This window comes from Cibotium barometz, chromosome 45 (genome assembly GCF_041138505.1).
Source record: "Cibotium barometz isolate CiBa-2024 chromosome 45, ASM4113850v1, whole genome shotgun sequence".
Classification (NCBI taxonomy): domain Eukaryota; kingdom Viridiplantae; phylum Streptophyta; class Polypodiopsida; order Cyatheales; family Cibotiaceae; genus Cibotium; species Cibotium barometz.
In genome coordinates, this window is record NC_141090.1 from 16,516,411 (window position 1) to 16,536,853 (window position 20,443).

A 20,443-nucleotide genomic window follows, 5' to 3' on the forward strand; every position below is an offset into this window, starting at 1 on the left:
CTTAGAGCTTTCGGGGCAGACTAATATCAAGAACCTCGAGAAATCCACAAAACAACATGCTTTCTCAGATCAAGCATGTGCGTCCTCAATGGCTGCCCTCAAAGTGAAAATATGATCCAGAAAGAAGTAATTATGTCTAAAACCACCCCGTCAAAGATGGCAGCGTTAGGCATAGGAACAGGAGCTTAGCAAATTACACCTTTTTTCTTATTTAATAATATGTTGTGTTGAGTTTAAAATGGGTCCTGTGGGCCCCCTTTTTTTCAGAAAAGAGACTTCTATTAATAATTAAGTAAAGTAAAATCATATAAAGGGAGATCTCAACCAATCAGCGGCACTATGCTGCCATAAAAGTCCTGTAGGAGTGGAGGAGAAGAAAATACGATGGTTCCACTCTCTCATAAATCTGCTGCTGCTGTCAATTTCCTTTGAGCTACCTATAAAAGGGGCATGTCTCTGGCCCCTCCAACACTCAATGAAGGCAACATATTTAATGTGAGTGGAGGAAGGAGCATGATGGATGGTTTCGGCGTGCAACAATTGTATATAGAGGCTAATTTTATATTGAAATAAATCTCATTTTTCTTGCAGTTCTCGTTCATGAAGTGCTTTTAATCGCTGTAATTCTTCCACTACAATCCCCTTTTTAAGACTTGTGTGCACACTGCAACCTTCTGCCTTTTTTTTTTCCTAATTTTATGAAGTATGGAAGAACTAATATAAAATCAGGCTAGAAGTCGGAAATCCTCATCACAAAGTGTAAGGTAATCATAGCCAGTCAGGGGCACAGTGATGTTGGGAGTGTGAAAGTCGAAGAGAAAAAGATCCAGTGATCCCATTCCCTCGTGAAGAAAACGTGCTTTGCTTGCACTGATCTAGAAGGTCCTTGTATACGGGCCCAAGTTGCCATCAGGGAATGAATAATATCTCCCCAAATGGTACAAATGCACCGAGTGTCATAAATCTGGGTGCCCTTGATCGCCTCTGTACATCTAGTCCTCCATATTTGCCAAGCAGTGATACTGGCAATAATCTCCCAGGTGGTATGAAGTCTCCCAAGGGTAATGTGGGTGACCAGTGATTGAGGAATATCCTGAAGTGTGCAGCTCTGGGTATCCCTCTGTGAATCATGATGGCAGAGTCGTAGTCCTTGCCCTCAAAGAAAACAGGTGGTCCAGACTAAGTGACCCAAGCAATAGAGCCCCAAGTGATGTATATAGTACATTTCCTCCATCTGCCTAAAAAGTGAGCAATTAAGCTTCATATCCTTTGGGAAACTTTGCAATCCCAAAGACAATGTTGTTCAATCCATGTAGTAATAACCAGCAAAAATGGGATATATGGCTCCTCCTAGAAGAGTGCCTAAACGTCTTCTGAATCAATGGAGTAATCCCAAAGCTTTCCTAGTGTGGCTTGAGACTCGAGAGTAGAAATCCTCTAAATCTATCCAAGTGGTAGTATTCTGGCATTCCTCACAACGTAACTGAATAAAGGAAAACTCTTCAAGGGATTGGCCGCATCAATCCATTCCCACTCACCGGGATCCCATGAGAGATGTTTAACGGGATATCCACCTTAAAGCCATAGGCACTAAGAGCCTTGAGTCACATACTCAGGGGCAGGATCAACAGACCATTGCCTCCCCGAACGACCCACAACTCTCAAAGGGCGGAGGACAGCTTTGGGGATGAAGTCCTGGGTGTCACATCTCAACAATATTCATCCACCCAAGATAGTGTAGAATATGCAGTCTCCCTCTTGGTCTTGGTTCTGGTCCAGCATGGCTAATACCTGCAGTGGTACATCTGTCCTGGGAAAATCACCCAGCCGTTTGGGATGATACTCGTGTGAAAATCAGTCAGCCATTTGGGATGATACTAATCATGACAGGTGCGAGTGAGCCACTTATGGGGGATAGCTACTAGCTTCTGACCACTAGTTTGCAAAGCAAGGCTCTGCACTAGATATTTGGATCTATAATATTCAGCCCTCTGTCTTGCCTGGGAGGATGATAGTCTCCCATGCAACTCTGGCTTGAGAGCCTACTGTGCCATCCAAACTTAACCAAAGAAAGTTGCGGACCAATCTCCTCAGCTGACCAATGCATCCTCGTGAGAAGCACCAACGTGAGAAGATATACGAGGCTGAGGTGACAACTATGGCTAAACAAAAGTCCTTCAAGGCAATCCGAAAAGAACAAAGGCAAATGTGGGAGGCCTCGAGATACATAGCAGTGTCATGTGCAAGCTCATAATCGAGAAGTTTCTCATCTCTGCATAAGGGCAGGGTAGACTCAAGCCAGATACCCCGGCAAAGGACTCGAAGATATATATTCATAGCCTCAGCCACAATGAGATATAGAAAGATGGCCAAGGGGCATTCCTAACGAAAAGATGGAGGGATCTAGAAGCGCTCTCCTCTGTCACCACATGCCAGTATACGGCTATGAGCATCACTATACAAGCATGACACACCTCTGATCCAATCCTAAAGAGGACCCCATGCATCTGAGGGTTCCTTCTAGAAAACTCCAATCAACTTAATCGTATGGTTTCTCAAAGTGAAGCAGTAGAAAAGCATGGCCCAACGGGTATGATCATCTCGAGAGCTGGAGCCCCCCAACCACCCCCCCCCCCCCCCCCCCCACACACACACACCTGTGCACCTGCTCTCCCCAGCCATCCACCCTTCTCGCTTCCCCAGCCCGCGCCCACCATTGCCTTCGCCCGCCTGCCCCTCCTCTTGCGTGCTTCCCACCTGCCCCTCCTGTGTGCTGGCTCCCTGCCCCTCTGCCTTTGTGCATCCCTCCTCCTTCATCCTCCCTCGCATGCCCCATCCTCCTCGTTCACATTCCCTCCGCCTCTCTCCTCATGCACCCCTCATGCCTTCTCCCCAGCGCCGCTCTCTATGTGCAGCATCCCCCCCCCCACCCTTTTCTTGCCCATTTGTTTCTTTTGTCACCCCTCCTCACCTTAGCTTCGCCCCTTCTTCTCCAGCCCTTTCACCTCTTCACCCTTCAGGTTCCCCGCAGGTTTTGGTGTATTGGAATTGGTCGGCTTTCTCTGGTCCAGCTGCTCTGTTATTGCAGACCAAGGCCACCGCCCCTTGCCTTTTCTCCGAAGTTCCAGTGACTAGCATACACAGTAGCCTCCTTCAAAGCCTCAACACTTCTATGCAAGATTGTGGGTAGCCACCCAGCGCATAGCCAGCCTTGAGACTCGCTTAAGGCCAGCCTCCTTGGTGAGCCGGGCAAGATTATAGATATCCATACCCTCGGGCACGGCTACTACCAGGTGGAGTTCGACGACTTCGGATTGCGTGCTTCAGCTGAGCCCCGTTGCGTTGCACACGTCCAGGTGTTTTCTGCATGCTAGCAGCATGGCTTTAATCCTGCCTTGGACCCTCTTGCTGGAGTATTCGAATTCCTGGTCAAAATGTTTTCCAAGCCTCAAGGAGTGCTTCTCCCTGTCATGGATAGAACAATAGGACAAGTGGTGGAATCCCCGGCCACAGCTGCCTCAATGTTCGCACGTGTTGCTGGGACCCCTTTACTTTGCATCAACATTTCTTCACTGGAGACGGTACTGCACGTCATCTCCCTTTGATGCCTCTAGGGGACCCCATCCTTCAGCAGGTGGAGTACTCAAGCCTTCGTGACCTATGCTTCATTTTCCGTCAAACGGGCCACCTCGCCCCCAGAGCTTGCCCTCGTCCTCGCCAATCTAGGTGAGGTCGCACACTGGCCAACCCTTCTCCCCCGCAGAGTGGAGAGAGCCGAACACCACCTCCCCCCTCCATTGAGATAGAACCCCAGCACCCTACCCAGGAGGATGACGATGGGGTAGGTGGTAGACGACTGATGGGGGTAGGTGGCAGACGACTGGCGGGCGGAGACAATGCCGATGCCTTGCTAGAGTAGCTCACCACTGCCCAACGAGACAATTCAATGGGACCCAAGCGAAAATGGTTGTGTTAGAGAACCGTTTCGAGCATTTATCTCAAGATCACCCATCTGTAGTGGAGGCCCCACCTGCCCCCCCCCCCCCCCCCCCCCCCCCCCCCCCCCCGGCGCCCCCCCTGCGGTGGACTCTCCAAAGCACTCCCTAGCAGTCCCCGACCCTGGGAGGAGCTGCCATTCGGGTTTTGTTCGGAGATTGATCCATCAATGGCAGGTAATATGCGAGGAGCCCTCTCCTGCTTAGCTTCGAGCTCCCAATTGATGATTCCCACAAAAGGGGCAGGTGGGGGAGACAGAGCTGGAGGATCTAGAATAACCATTGAAGCTGTCAACATAGGCGTACTCGTGGGAGTAGTTGGCCTTTTAGGGCACTCATGCTTGGGATGCCCCACTAGAGCACTTCTAACATGTGGGTACCTCATGCTTATGCATCACAGTCAATAAATCATGGTTGTCCCAAGAATCATCTAAGGGCGTCTTAGATGCTCTGTCACAGACCTAATTCTCTGAGTCTATCGTGATGACGGTTGCTGCTTCCTTGGTGAGAGTCTTGCCCCCGGAGTCTCTAGATCTCGGGCAGCCAGTGGACTACAGCTTCTTCGTATTCCTATCGTGACTCTGCAGAGACTTTGGCCCCTCACCGAGTTTGTGTCATCTTTCACTGATCCAGGCTGGCTTCTGATGTAGTGATCTTCTCCTTCCCATTGAATGGAGCAATAGAGCCAGAGTGGAGTCTGGAGGCTGTCTCCTCCACTATTCATGGACAAGTGATAAAGCTCTCTCATCACCTGGGGGACCTGCACATCACCGGCATTGTCACTCACTTTTGGTCCTTGGCTCACATGGAGCTTGGAGGATTAGGCCACGTGGACCAACATGGCAAGCTCGAGAGCTTCAGTTTGGAGGTGATCTCTTCATCTACCTTCGTGTATTGCTGGTGGTCTCCCCAACTCCCCCCCCCCCCCCCCCCCCCCCCCCTTCCTATAGATACCTCTACTGTGATAGTTGGAGCCCAGTATATGCATACAGTTGGGCCAGAGCAGAGTGGGCCCACATGGAGCATAGGATCCGGGAACACCTCAGACATCTGCACACCGAGACACATTGTGACTACTCACCGTCCGAACCCTCGCCCAAGTCTCACCGGGTGGAGGACAGCTCAGAGAGATCTCACCCCACTAGACCCCTTTGATGCAGATAATCTCTTGGAACATTCAAGGTTTGGGCTGCTTGCAGTGCCACTCTAGGTGGGGAGTCCTTTGCAAGGAGCTGCAGAAAGACTTAGTGGGAGGCTCTATCGACATTCTCTTTCTTCAGGAGCATTACTTGTCAGCTGGTTGTACCTACAAATACAGGAAGATTTTGCAAGGAGCCACACTTTTTGGTCACCCCCCTTTGGCCTATCTGGGATCCAAGGCGGAGTATGTATCAGTTAGCAAAGCAACTTCTTCTGGCAGTGATGGACTCCAGCACCACCGTCCCCCACAGCGGATGATTATCATGCTCGGGGAGGATTGGCTGGGCCTCCTCAACATTTACGCCCTTAACTCCATGACAGGTCAAGTGGACTTCTAGAGGATGATTCAGCAGGGCCTCTCTCAGGCTGATTTTTGGTGTATGGGGGGTGACTTTAATATGTTGGAGACCACAGAAGATAAGAGACTAGGCCATAGCCAAGATACCGTTTCTGGGGTAGAGCTTCCAAGTTGGAACTTGGAAGGAGCTTGTCTTCACCATCAGGGGACAAAACCCCTAGCATCTCCCAGAGTCTGGACATAGCCCGAGGTGTTTGAGATTCTCTAGATCTGACACGAGGAGAGCAGGCCCCAACCTCTCCCATTTGGATCGTTTCTATTTTGATGAGTGTGAGCCCGTGGACGAGGCGGTTTGGTGGGTATTTTAGCTGGCACTTCCTTTTCAGACCATTTGCCAGTCCTCCTCTCTCTCGAGGACCAGTGGTGGCAACAGGATAGTCAGCAGAGCCCCCCCACACCCAAGAGCTTGATCCAGGACCCTAAGATCCGTAGGAGGATCAAGGTGCTATGGGAGAGCTTGGTATTTATGAGGGCACAGAGCGGCGTGACTCTGGATACTGGGCTCAGTGAGATCTGCACCATTCTCCAGGAGGCAGCGTAGACTAGAATAGCAGAGTTTAGAGAGCAGGAGAGGAGTCTCTTGCCGGAGCCTAGCCTCCCTTCAGCTCTTTCAGGAACGCACACCAGACAGCCCTTGGATTCAAGCTGAGATGGACACAGCCCACACTGAGATCAGTTCCATAGAGGAGAGGAGAGCAGAGTGTGTCAGAATATGCAGTGGAGATGAAGACAAGATCTGAAAACACAAGAGCAAGTGCAGTGCATAAAAACACAACAATAGAGAGGGAGAGAGAGAGGCATGTAACTCTGCTATATACACAAGAAAATCCCGCAGTCAGAATACAAGATGTGTGGGGGCAAGGGGCCATTTTATATGGCCCTTATGATCTAGTCGGCCAGTAGCAAAGGACAGCCGACAGCCACAAAAGGACACCCGACCTGCTGAACTCACAGTCGGCCAGCTTCTGTTAGTCGGTCAGCACACGTGTGAAGTCGGCCAGCAACAGAGAGAAGCGGGGAGCAGCTGGACCAGTCGGCCATCACCTGGATCAATCCAAGAACAACAGGACAGCCTCCCACACCCGGTAAAAATATGGAGAGTGGGGAAAAATGAGAAAACACCTAAATCGGCGGGCACACCCACAACACAGGCCCTGGTGTAAATATACAGACAGGAGATGACTGCTAACACCTCCTCTCAGCTCCTAGATGTGGAACCAACCCTAGGGAGCTGGAGTGCCGCCGGAGCATAGCCTGAGATAGAGACTTGTTGATGAGGTCCACCGCATTGTCCTCTGTTGAATAGAACTCTAGCAAGATGTCATCAGCAACGATCTTTTCACGAACAAAATGCCTCTGGATGACCGTGGGTTCCACCAGTGGAAACCCAATCTTGCCAAGTAACCTCTGTAACCTCACCACCTCGCAAGCAGCACCATAAGCAGCCTGGTACTTTGCCTTTGTCGACGACAAGACAATAGATGGCTACCTCTTACTGCTCCTGAGCCAAGGGAAAAACTGTAACCTGATGTCAAGGTCCTCGTGTCGGGCTCTCCTCCCCAATCTGAGTCACTCCAACCGTGGAGTCTGACTCCATCCATCAATCCCCCTCCTGTGTAAAAGAGTCCAAGATCCTTCGCATGCTGCAGAAACCACAAGATACGCAATCTTGGCTCCCAAAGAGTCCTCTGCAAACATGAGCTGAATAGCCTCATCAAGAAGCTCCCGTCCAATTTTGCTTCCGAGTCAAGGAGGCATCATACTACTCACAAGGATCAACACCTTTTACGGTGGGATGCCAAGTCCTGGAAACCTGCTGAAGACCACTCAAGGCCTTCGGAAACCTGTAAACCCTGAATCCAGAACCACAAAGCCCGGAGAATGTGCAACATCCACCTCCTTTTGCAAGTAATCAACTGTCACCTGTCTGGCTTTCCAATAGGTCCCCATGGAAAGAACTTCCTCAGCTACAGGAGTCCCTGTGTCCCGAATGCTACGAGACATCAGAGCATAGGTTACCTGTAAAGTTTGCTCTGACTAACGAACACAAGAACTACCAACATCTGTATTAGAAAGTTCCTGCCAACTGCTGCCACCAACTGGTAAGCCATCCACCAACATCTGTATTAGAAAGTTCCTGCCAACTGCTGCCACCAACTGGCAAGCCATCCAAGAACTACCAACATCTGTATTAGAAAGTTCCTGCCAACTGTTGCCACCAACTGGCAAGCCATCCACCATCTGGTCCGGGAAAGCTTGCACCTGCAACGTATCCACACTTGAGTGGTCATTACCAGACTGCCACTCATCACAAAACTGAGGACCTGGGGGAGAGAGTGCTGAAAGTTTGTAAACTCCATTCTCCACTCCGCCTTCCCAAACTACCTGGCCTGGTGCTTTGTCCCGGAGAGCAACAAAATGCTCATCAAACTCCACCCATATGCCAGTCTTGCAAACCTGATGTACTGACAACAGATGAAAACCAAGGGATGGAACATACAACACCTGGGAGGAATGCTTCCCCCTCTGCCATCGGAAACTATCTCCAACCTGCCCTCACTGTGAACTGGGATAGTCGATGTATCCCCAGTAAGAATGTGACCAGAATACCTGCAGAGATCTTGTAAATCCGAACGGGAAGGAGTCATGTGCCTGGAAGCACCACTGTCTAGAATCCACTCTCGAGTATCCGTAGCATAGTCACCAGGGAACGGGAACGGATATGGGAACGAGGGGCCAATCCGGAACGGGAACGGGACCCCTTGCAATCCGTAACGGGATCCGGAACGACACGTTATCATATTTCAATACACATGAGTAGACAAATATACAATTAAAAGCAGGCACTGGATTTTAAAAGTATTGCACACTGTACTTGCAGCTGCACTGGATTTTATAAGTTCTCAGACTCCAGAGAGGTACGTTTTTTTTTTAACGTTGATATTGACGTTTTTTTTTTTGAACGTTGCAGGGCAGCCTGGCAGCCTGCAGGTCGTCTTTCAAGTTTCAACGTTTTTTTTGAACGTTGCATAATCTATTCGTTAATTTCGTTTTTTGATTTGTTTTTTTTAGGGGTCGGCGGCGGCGCTCAAAGCGGGTATCCTCTTTTCTTTTTTTTAAGGGTTACGGGTGCCCAACGTTTTGGGCACCCTTTAAAAAAGGCCCAAAATTTGGGCCTTTTTTAAAGGGTGCCCAAAACGTTGGGCACCCGTAACCCAAAAAAAAGAAAAGAGGATACGCTATTACGCTGCCGGCTGCCATAACGTGGAGAAAAAAAAACATTAACGTCGCCGTTTCGCGCATGAGGGAAAAAAAAAATAAAAGCCACGTAGCTCTACGTTCCACCGTTCCCAAGGTGGCTTCCTCCACGTTCCCCCGTTCCACACCAGTGGAACGGCGTTCCCATGTGACTATGATCCGTAGCGGAGAGTCCTCCAACCTCCTCCCTACCCGAAGAAAATAAAACATCAGTGTCCATAACCTCCAGGTGCACAAAGCTGGAGTCTTCATGGTTGTTGCTGAGCATTCTGCACCCTTCTCGGTGCTTCGCTTGGGACACTGCCTCCAATAGCGGCCTTTCTCGCCACAATCATTACAGGTCCTCTCTACCTTTAGTTTCTTGCGGTCTGAGTCGGACTTCTTCTCAGAAGACTTCTCCGATGAAGCCTTCCCTTTGCCCTTGTTCTTACGGCCTTTCGACCATTGGCCAGTTAAGGCCTCCGAACCTCTGCCCTGTGGAGGGTTCGTGAATCTTTCCTCCTGGTCCAAGACCATGGGCACAAGGTCCTCATACCATGTCAGAATATGCAGCGGAGATGAAGACAAGATCTGAAAACACAAGAGCAAGTGCAGTGTAGAAAAACACAGCAATAGAGAAAGAAAGAAAGATATATTAAGCGTGTACTAAAGACCATATGGGCCTATGAGACCAAAGTGGTACAATAATGTCCATGGCATATCTCATCATGGAATGGAAAATAAAACAGAATGAAAACATAAATATAGCTATCTCACTGGGGTGATACAAAACTATCCATGGAAACTCGTCATGGAAAACTAAGAACATAAAAGCATGGGAGTAACATCAGCTCTTAAGTAGATGGTATACCACTCTCTAAAATGTCAAGCATGGGGTTGACGAGTATGGCCGAGAGGTCTCCCTCAGCCATGTCACGTGGAAAGGTAGCTCGATGGCCATGGAGCATGTCCTGGATCTGGAGCTGATGAGGTGATTGTGGCCGACGGGGGGGTCAAGGGCGTCGGGCACGCTGGAGTGTAGAGGCTCGGTCCGAGGTAACTCCTCTCGGGCGAGGTAGGTCTAGAGCAGCTCGTGGAGGGTCCACAAGATCCACTATGTCGGTTTCCTCCACCTCCTGGGTCCGGAAGAAACTGGTGATGGTTGGCTGCCGAGGGAGGGGGCGGGGTGGCTGGGGCCTGTGTCTCAAGAAGGTGTCCCTGTGTCTGCGGAGCTCAAGCAGGAAGAGGCCCAGGCAACGCTGGTCCTGGAAGTCAATGATCTTGGAGAGTGGACCGAATCCCTCACGAAATAGACAGTGAAACCTCCCACGGATCTCATAGTATACTAGGCAGCGGCATATGTAATGCTCCTCCGTCTCAACCTCTGTGTGGCATAGTTGGCAGATCCTCTCCTCTCTGGGTGTCTGTACGAGCTTCCCGGCTCTGAAGATGTGCTCAGCGCTACCTGTCTCCACTCTGAGGCGGTGGGAAGAAACCCGTATCTGGCCAATCACAATCCGCATGGCATGGGACATGTGAATACTCAAGTAGCCCGGCTGTTGGATGAATCCATCTTTAGTGAGTGTGAGGAAGTGGTCTCTGTAAAAGTGCATCTTCGTGGGGAGCTCCGGGGGTGTGATCCATGTGCAATGTGTGTAGAGGCTAAGAAGATCTGACCGGATAACCCGGTTGGTATCCTCGTGAGACAGTCGGAAAAAAGGGGAGTCCAAACTGTACTGAAGGGGGGGTAGGCGGTCCATGCAGAGCCCGCATACTGAGAACCAAGTGGAAACCAGTGCATACCATACTCCAAAGTGCCCCTCAAGTGCTAGCTGTTTGGAGGACTCCAGGGCAAGCCTCGGGTTCTGTGGGGATCCATGTGAGTGATGCGACGAAGGTACATGACTGTTTGGAAGAGTGCCTCCAGTACCATCGGGGCTGCATCAAACTCTGCCTGTCAGTTCTTCAATCCTGTTGTTCTTTCCTTGTATCTCCTTGTGGAGGCCTTCCAACTGTTTTTCATGTTGGTTTAGGACCCTGTCTAGCACCTTCTTTTGTTCGCCCAGTAATTTCTTGGTGTTGTCCTCCACTGTCTTGATGTATGCCTCCAGTGCCTGTAGACTCATTGTGTTATTTCCCCTAGTTGCTGCCTTGGGGGCCTGAGCAAGGGCAGGTGGGAGCAAGGGCAGTGTACAGCGCAATCAGGTCAGCACGGGAGGGAAGCGCTGTACACAGGCACACCCACAACAGAGGCCCTGGTGTAAATATACAGACAGGTGATGACTGCTAACAGAGTGTAGATTCCATGCCTGCGCGTCTTTCTGGACTTGGGTCGGTGATAGAGGCAATTGGGGGTATTTCTTCGAGATGCCAAGGCCTCACCACCGGAGAGATGGCATCTAGAGGCTTAAAGGATGCCATCGTGGGAGAGACTATGTGATGAATATAGTGCTCTCAAAGCACACTGTGGCTCAAGAAATCATCTTGACCAGAAATCTCAGAGGATCTGTCACCCCTTGTGAATGCCATGTTAGGACATCCAAAGAGAGATCCCATATCTCAATGTCCATCACAGATTGGAACCACATCCCAGAGAGTTACCTGAGGTTAGCTAGCCATAAAGGCATAGAGCATCTCAGTGTAGAGACATAGAAGCATCAAGAGACGTTACATGCAGTAGGTCATGGTGTCCCATACCACCAGGACATACCCCACTTGTAAAATCCCCGTTAGCCACACAAGTCTAGGTGGAATGGCCAGTTCCTCCCTAACATTGGACCTTGACGCAACCAACCTCCCTCTGGACACTATGATTAAACCTTCATATCAACCTAGCGCTAGGCTAGTCTCTCTAATCCATAGAAATCCTAGAATGAAAGATACCACCATGTCCTAGACCATAGCTGTCAGCAAGCTGTCTGGATCTTCTACAACCACCACTTAGAGCTATCTGTAAGCTGTGCAAACTATAAGGTCTCTCATCACGACCTCAGCTTCAAGAAACTAGGTTAGCCAGTCAGGCAATCCATACATGAGCTGCCCACAATCTTAGCAAGTCCATAACTTAGTTGGATGGCTAGCTTAGTACCAAAGAGCAAAGGTTATCGACTTGCTAAGGTTGTGGGCAGCTCATGTACCAAAGAGCGAAGGTTATGGACTCGCTAAGGTTGTGGATGGCTACCATCTCTTCAGTCCCCTAGAAAAGAGTAATCCCAGCTATGTTATTGCTTATATCTTGTGTTTCAACAAATGAGTCAAAACATAAAAGCCATATCATGAGAAAATATTGCTTCTAATACAATCATGGTTAAAAAACACACACCTTAGAAGGTAAAAGCATGCAGCAATAGCGAATAAAATTTTACAAACTTGAACCATGGTTTCACCATATAAAATTGTCAACTATCAAAAACCTCAAAACATAAATTCATTATATTGGAGGTACATAGAAAAACAAAATTCGAACCAGGTAACAAGGAATGTGACCGTAAAAATTTCCATTTTATGAAATTGGCCTAATCTTTTATCCTAGCAAATATATTGGGATACCCATCTGGATCCTAACCATGAGGATTTTCGGGTACATGGAGGTCTCATTGAGATGGTTTACCCATGCACATCAAGAGCTATGTCCAATCCAAAGGGGATGATGCTTTCCCGATCACCTTCTCCAAAAAAGCAGGTGGTGGGTAGGGCCCAAGCTATCCAATCAGTTTCACTGATTACAAGTCATTGCTCGACACTGACCAAAAGCAAGCATGTTCTTGCTTTCCGCACAGTTGCCAAGTTTTCCAAGAAATCACCTGTTCTTGTGACTAAAATAGTTGTTTTCCTTGAGGATTATGGCGATCAGCCCTACATCGACTCGAAAACAAACTTTGGAGTGTCACGAACAACCGCCTAGCAAAAAATTGCAAGACATGGATAGCTAACAAATGCGGTCATCCGAGATCTGATGCACATACGGCCCTGTCTCAATCCGCAGCTGGTGTGATGAGGTCCAGATCTGTCCAATGGCAGAATGTATCCCATGTGATAGGTGTACATCCATGTACGCCGGGCGGGTGATAAAATCATCTGGTGAGAGGTGTAGAAAATGGCTCTTGTAATGAGCCATTTTCGTGCCTAAGGGCTCAAGGGGACTAGTCTATGTCCTCTGTGTCCACTCTGATGATATCCATCCTAATCACGCGGTTCTGTTCTGAGTGGGTGAGATCCAAAAATGGACAATCCAGGATGTACTGAAAGGGTGGTAGTGCCTCTATCCGCAAACCATGTAGGTCAAACCATGATCTCATTTGAGCATACCAGCAATGAGTATCTCCATCCTTTGCCAACTGTATGGATGAGGTCAATGCCAATTGGGAGTACCTCTGCTGAGGGAGCTCCCATAGCCGCTGTCAAAAGGTAACTGCCTGGAATAGGGCCTCGGTCACTACTGGTGTGCAGCACCCAGCTCAGCCCGAACAATCTCATGTGGTACCGATGATTTGCTCCAAATCATGCGGGCAATCATCATAATCAGTGGTCTCTCCATTTGCCTCCAGCCCTCATCCCGTCCCTCTCTGAGATCTGTGATGTATGTTGGGCCCCCAAATTGGAGCTCCGTATAGGAGGGTTGGTGTGACAAGCGTATCAAATAGCCACAATTTGGTGCGCGGCTCCTGAAACTGTATGTGTGCACACTGCCTCTCAAGTGCCCCCAAGGTTGCATATGCCCTTGAGCTAATCTAGTTGTTGCTGCCTCCTTCAAGGAGAAACGCGGTCCTGTGAAAGTAACTCCCAAGTAGACATACTTGAGAGAGAGAGAGAGAGAGAGAGAGAGAGAGAGAGAGAGAGATAAAGTTGTATTACCGTCTATTTGCTATTTGCTTTGGTTACCCATCCCGTGCTTACTTTGCTTACTCAGTTGGCTCAGGAGGGGGAGGTGGTTGGGCTAACTTTGCTTTCGGGTTAGCAATTGGTGGGTCAAGCATTGGCTGATGATTCATTTATGTTTCTTAAAGCCAACAATGCCAACGTTGAGAGGGCAATGGCAGCTTGGTCTTTGTTTGCAAAAGCTTCTGGGTTGTATAAAAATACCTAGAAGTCAGCCCTTCTTAGTTGCACACACAGAGATTTCCTGGAGCTTGGTTGGCAGGGTCATGTTGTGCCGTGTGGGACCATTGTATGTCACTTGGGCTATCCTATCGGGGTGGATGTCACCAACAAACAACTTTTAGAATGGATCTCAGGTTGTATTGGGGATAAGTTTGTGTACTAGAAGTCTCGACTCTCAGGCATGGCCGTTTCACACCCGGCTGAAAGTGGCACAGGTCATTATGCTACCTATGTTGTCTTATTTCTCTCCCTTACTTGGTCTCGAAAGGCTTTGACAGCTCTCACCCAGCCGCTTTGATTCATGTTGTGGATCTAGGGTTGACTTGGGTTTCATGGAAGCATATTACCACCCCGAAGAGATTGGGAGGGGCAGCTCTGTTGGATGTTTGGGTACACCTTCTTGCCCATAGGTGGACTTTACTTCAGGCTATGTGTGTTGATTCCCAGCCATGGACATGACTGTTGCACTTTTGGAGGATGTGGGTATTGTGCATGGGAAGATCCGAATTGTTGCATCTTAGTGGGATGTTCTAAATGCTCCACAATCTGTTCGTGTATGTGCTTCTCCTCTGTTGGATCATTTGGTTAAATCATGGCAGGAGGTGTTACGGTTCACTTCTTGGAGTCCTTCAGATTCTCGTCGAGATGAGAACTCCCTGCTTGCAGAGCATAGTAGTTAGGGGGTTGTTTGAAACAAAGTTTCAAACAGGTTTCATAAAATCACCCCTAAGTTTCCTACCCATAGTTTTTTGCATGTACAAAATTTCAAATATATACTATATAAAATTTATAAAAATAACACTGAATGCATAGAATACATGGAAACATCAATTTGAAGCCTACATGTAACTTGTAACAATTTACAAAGAGAGAAACGTTTTTATCAAAATAGTCGCAATTTTTAGACATTGGATTTGGGGCAAAAAAAACAAGTTAAAAAAAAGGCATGAAAGAAACGTGTTTCCTACAAGGAAACGTTTCGGAAACATTTCCACGTTTCCTACCCTGAAGGAAGCGTGTTTCCTGGCAACTATGTTTCAGAGCTGTTGGCCACCTCTCATGTAATTACTTGGCCAGAGAAGAATAATTGTAGACGGCAATTCAATCGTATGGCGAGACTGGGTGTTGTGAGGATGTTTGATACTTCGTTGCCCAGGCGGTTGCGAATGTTATCATTCCGCTGTGCTCGTCATAGCTTTTGTGTGCCCCAAGGTTACAGGTGTATTTGGTTGCAGTTGCAGCAACAAGTGTAGTCTCTGGGGTGCCTTCCTAGGATGGATTCTTATCATGCATGGGATGATTGGGTGTTGGGTCGCAAGAGCAGGCTGTTGAAGGCTTCCGCTAATGTTGTATATCATCTTTCGGTCCAAGCAAAGAGATGGCTTGCAAAAAAAGCTAATAAAGTATGGAATGTTAAGAAAACGGCCTCCTGGTGGAAGCGCATCCTATTCTGTGGTTGGCATTCCAAGCTTCCTTTTCAGGGCAAAGTGTTTATTTGGCGAGTCATGGTTGGGGGCCTGCCTTTGGCCACTTCCCTTCAGCATCGGAGACTTTCGAATGGAAATTGTTCTTTTGCCAAACTTGTCCAGAATCTAGTTGGCACATGTTTATTTCTTGCCCGGTGGCTCACCAGATATGGGAGTTCATCTCTTCAGTGTGGCAAATGGTGATTGGACACACTTTGTCACCCAGGCAGTGGGTATTTGGACATGATTAGCCTGGGGGGAACAATCAGCAACATGAGGTCTTCTTTGTTTTCTTTTGATGGTTGGGTCTTTGGCATAATTGGCTCATGCGAAATGCTTTCATCTTTGATTTACAATCAGGGGGTGAAAGGTCATGTCCAGCGTGTTCATGGTCTATTGCTTTGTCAAGTTTCTTCCTTGCTCAATGCACATGTTATCACCAGGGCGCAACCTGACCCCTGGTTACATGCTCTTCGTACAGTGGTGGGCATGGCTCATGTGGCCTTTTAGTGTGTGGGGTCTAACGGCCTCTATGTACATGTTTGTATAGCTGGTCATGCGACCTTTTAGCTTTGTATTACATTTTCTTAATCTAATCAACCAACCATTACGGAGAAAAGAAAAAGAAAAAAAAAGAGAGCTGAGTTTATTTTTTTCCAGGCTCATGTACGAGGTCATCAAGTTCGCAAGAAGTACAAGAAACTTTTGTGGACAGTAGGTGTGTTGGACAAAGCAATCTTAAGATGGCGTCGTAAAGGACAAGGGTTACGAGGGTTTAAGGCTGAAGATGTCGAAGACGGGGACAGTGATGACGATGCCTTTCTGAAGGACTTTAGGAGGCAAAAGGAGGAGGCTTTTGATGAGGCACTTACTCGAGTAAAACTGATGATACAAACTCCGGAGGCACGCAATCAATATCGAAGAATGCTGGAGATTTATCAGAAAGAGAAGGTCAGGCTGCTTAATGTTGATGTTTGATGGGGATCTTAGTGTTTTTCCCCTTGGCCTATTTTATGTATGCAAAGGTAGAGTTCATCCTAACTTATGTTACATGCAGGGAGCTCAATCCACTGAAGAGTTGGTTATTCTTGATGATGATGAACTGATGGGACTATGGGGGTAACGCCACGGGGATTGGAATATTTAAGCTGGAGATTCAAAGCTGTCTAACCATGCATTAGTTCAAGCAGATGCCAGAATGCTCTCACATTTTGAACAGCTGAGCAGGCTGTGTATTCTCTTTGTATAATATCTTTGTATAAAACTCAAAGCTTGCAATGCATGTCTGCATACACATGTATCGTACTGTGGTTTCAAGGTGTACCTTTTACATGTGTAGGTAATGTTACTGTTCTTGCAACTCCATCCTTGGTGCACCTTTTGAGACCCAATGTTGTCAATGTACTCTATACATTGTGTAATAGCTATTATGGTGTGGACACAACATATGCCAACCTTGTAAAGACCTCACAGTCATGAAGAACTTAGATGCTGATCTTGTAAGTCTTTTTTGTTTCACAGTGCCTCCGATTGGTTTTTTGGTTTGAGACCTGATTTTATATTACTTACTAGAGGTCTTTTCTGTTTTGGAGGACACAGGTTTGCCTTTGGTTTTTTCATAGACATTATGGAACAACCATGGCTTGAAGACATGGTTAAATAATTATGAAATTGTAGAACATGCTTATCGGAAGGAGAAACTGCCAAGCTCCATGGATGTGGTAAGGCTGTTTAGTAAAATGCATGCTGTCAGTGTGGGCAGGAAGAACCCTTGTTATAGGAGTCCATCATTGAGGAGTCTTGATTTTTTCCCATCAGGAAGGTAGAAAATGCACAAAATTGCATGATGATGACAAGATTAAATGCTAGTAATGCAATGGTTTCCTTGGCATAAGGAAGACACCAGCTCCTACAGCATGAGTTATTTGTTTGATGCTCTTTGAAACCAACCACATGAGCATATGTACATAATTCCTAAAGACCATCTTGTATGACTAATCAGAACAACTTCATATATTCTCTATCTTATTTATTTGAGCTAGACCGTTTCACCAACATGCATAGATAATCAGCCAATGGGAAGAGAGCTTCGTAAGGCTAGACCCTCTAGCTTGTGGAAATACCCTGTCCATGACACATTAGAATTGACATAAGATGCAAATTTATAAAAAAAATTATTGTCAAGTTTATCATTGACAAGTTGTGGCCACATACTATTGGACATGAGACGTTCATTGATGAGCACTTCTTGAATTGATGAAGATATGATTAATAGGCACTAATGGGAAATCATGATATGCTCTTGGGAGAGCTAGGTCTTGGGAAAACTATGTAGAGCTTGCTGAGTAAACCTATATCCCCCCTCTAACTTCTTGAATGCTCTAACTCCTCCATCTTGATTAGCATAGATACACATTTTGTGGCTTTCATCATGCTATGCTCTTGGGGGAGCTAGGTCTTGGGAAAACTATGTAGATCTTGATGAGTAAACCTATATCCCCCCTCTAACTTCTTGATTGTCTTCAAATGCTCTAACTTCTCCATCTTGATTAGCATAGGTAGACACATTTTGCAGCTTTCATCATATTTAGATTGCTACTTTTTGAGGTCTTCCTGCACTGCTTTGTGTGGTTTTCTTTTACAATGCATATAGCCTCCATCTTAGTGTCCTTCTAGATTGCCATCTAAGCTTCCTCACAAGAGTGCACGGGTGGAAGGTAGTTGCCATCGATTGTAATCTTGGTTTACAACAGTTACTAAGCTCGTTCTTCATTTCATCTTGCTATTATCTTGTCCTTTGTGTGTAAGGAAAACATAATTTATATGTGTGCACACACTCTTATATCGCTAGAAGCCTTACATCCCATACTTGACTTGAATTTCAAGCTTTAGTGAATATATGGTCACAAACTTGGTTATATTTCAAGTGTCCTTCGAAGCCCAAAATATAAAATGTTCTAGGTGTATTGGCGATGGGTTATTCCTGTTAAGAGTATGTTCTGTATCTCAATAGATTTTTCTTAATGCTGTTTCTTGGGGTGTTTTTTTTAATCATGGATCTTGTCATCCAATCGACTATTAGTATGCTTGCCTCCACTCATTTCTGGAGTGTCTACATGCATTAGATCTCCACTTTTACATCTACTAGAACTTAGATCTATACTTTTAAATCTACAAGCACTAGCCTTCTATCTACTTCTTGATTTGTCAAGATTGTGTACATGTCTTTACCTTTTGCCATATGTCTCTTTCACCTGTGCTGATTTGGTGTGATATACTGTGCACAACAAAACAAGAGAGGTGACGCAAGAGAATTTTTATTAATATATGCTCATTGCATAAGAGGTTGATTAGAACTTTCACAAGACATTCATTTGATAAGAGGGAGTTTCATAAATCCTTTCAAAAGTTCCTCATAAGGAGGTTGATAAGACCTTTCACAAGACATACATTCCATAAGAAGGAAAGTCCATAAAACCTTTCAGGAAGACGTTCATTTAAGAGCTTTTAATGACCTTCATCCCATTATGAACTTTCATAAGACCTTGATCCTTATTTGATTAAAAGATCCATTAAAATCTTCATATAAGATACAAGGAAGAGGATTATAAGAACTTTTATAAGCCATTCATTTCATAAGACCTCTCAATAGATTTTCATAAGAAGGCCCCTAAAAGAACTTGGATGAATTCTATTTTTCTTTAAGAAGGCTTCATTAGACCTTCATTTCATAGGGGGGTCCATAAAGCCTTTCATTAGTATGTATGGGAAATTTTTTTAGGGATGATCGTTTGTTGATGAGCTTTTTTCATTCTGTCAAGATTTGGTTCCATGGCTTTTGCTTATATAGACTAATCTATTGATGTGGCACTCGATGTGCCCATGTCAACATGTGACAAGTCCATGTCGGCACGTGACATGGCATGGCATCATGGACATACATGCTATCATGTGCATTCACATATCATCCACATGATGGTCATGTATGCTATCATAGATCATGGTTGGATGGTCATAATGGACTATACATGTGTGAAATGGGTTGTTTGGTATCTCCACATGCTCAATATTCTCTCAATGTGCTCTTATGGTCCATGTGATCCACATATGGTCAGAATGGGCTCTACGTGATTTCTATATGTTGGTCGTCTCAAGGTGTGCTCTACATGGTCCATGTGGTTTTGTACATGCCCCAGTGTGGTTGGTACAGTTGGAATGGGCTCTATATAATCTATATGCTTGTTCTTTTCATTATGTGCTCTACATGGTTCATCTGGTTTTCTACATAGTCAGAATGGGCTTCTTGAGATCTTTACATGCTTGTTGTTGTCTTAGTGCAATCAGTATGCGGAGGGGCTAAACATGTCCTGTACATGGTTGGAATGGGATCTATGTGATCTGTATACTTAGTCTTCTCACATTGTGCTTTGCATTGCGGTCTATGTGGTTTGTACAATTCAAATGGAGTGCCCAAATCTTTACATGCTAGTTGTCATCTCGATGTGTTCTCTATAGTCCATGTGATCCGCATATGGTTAAAATGGGCTCTATGTGATCTTTATATGCTTCTACATGGTCCATATGGTGTTTGCACATGGTCAAAATGGGCTATCTGAGCTCTTTACATGCTCTATCGATAAATGGTCAAAATGGGCTCTATATGATCTATATCTATATGCTTGTTCTTCTCATGGTGTGCTTTGCATGGTCCATGTAGTTATATACATGGTTGAAACGGGTTGCCTGAGATCTTTACATGCTTGATGTGTTGTCTTAGTGTGGCTAGTATAGGAGTGGGCTTTGTGTGTCTCATCCATGGTTAGAATGGGCTCTATGTGTCCCATGTCAAAATGGCCTCTATGTGTAGTGTGGGAGATAGCTAGATGGGTAAGGCAAGGATGACTATCCAAGATCTTTACATGTTGTGTTGTCTCGATGTGCTCTATATGGTCTATGACCTGCATATAGTTAGCATGGGTGCTATGTGATCTTTATATGCTTGGTCTTCTCATGATATGCTCTACATGGTTCATGTGGTCTCTATACATGTTCCGAATAAGATCTTTACATGCTCGGTGTTGTCTTGG

At 46.4% G+C, this 20,443-nt stretch overlaps 1 protein-coding gene across 6 annotated transcripts in view; it reads left to right on the forward strand.

Moving 5' to 3' along the window:
* The window catches only part of LOC147612498 (calmodulin-binding transcription activator 3-like), an 84,438-nt gene extending 67,403 nt beyond the window's left edge, over positions 1 to 17,035 (forward strand). For 4 of the 6 annotated variants that reach the window (XM_086783121.1, XM_086783123.1, XM_086783120.1 and 1 more), the window contains 2 exons: positions 16,017 to 16,307; positions 16,414 to 16,903. In XM_086783121.1, the coding sequence (XP_086639247.1) occupies positions 16,017 to 16,307; positions 16,414 to 16,479 (357 nt within the window). In that variant the 3' untranslated portion in view covers positions 16,480 to 16,903. Of the gene's footprint in view, positions 1 to 16,016; positions 16,308 to 16,413; positions 16,904 to 16,955 lie in introns of those variants that run through there. The other 2 variants (XR_015263466.1, XR_015263465.1) reach the window with 1 other exon arrangement.
* The last annotated feature ends 3,408 nt before the right edge of the window (positions 17,036 to 20,443 follow it).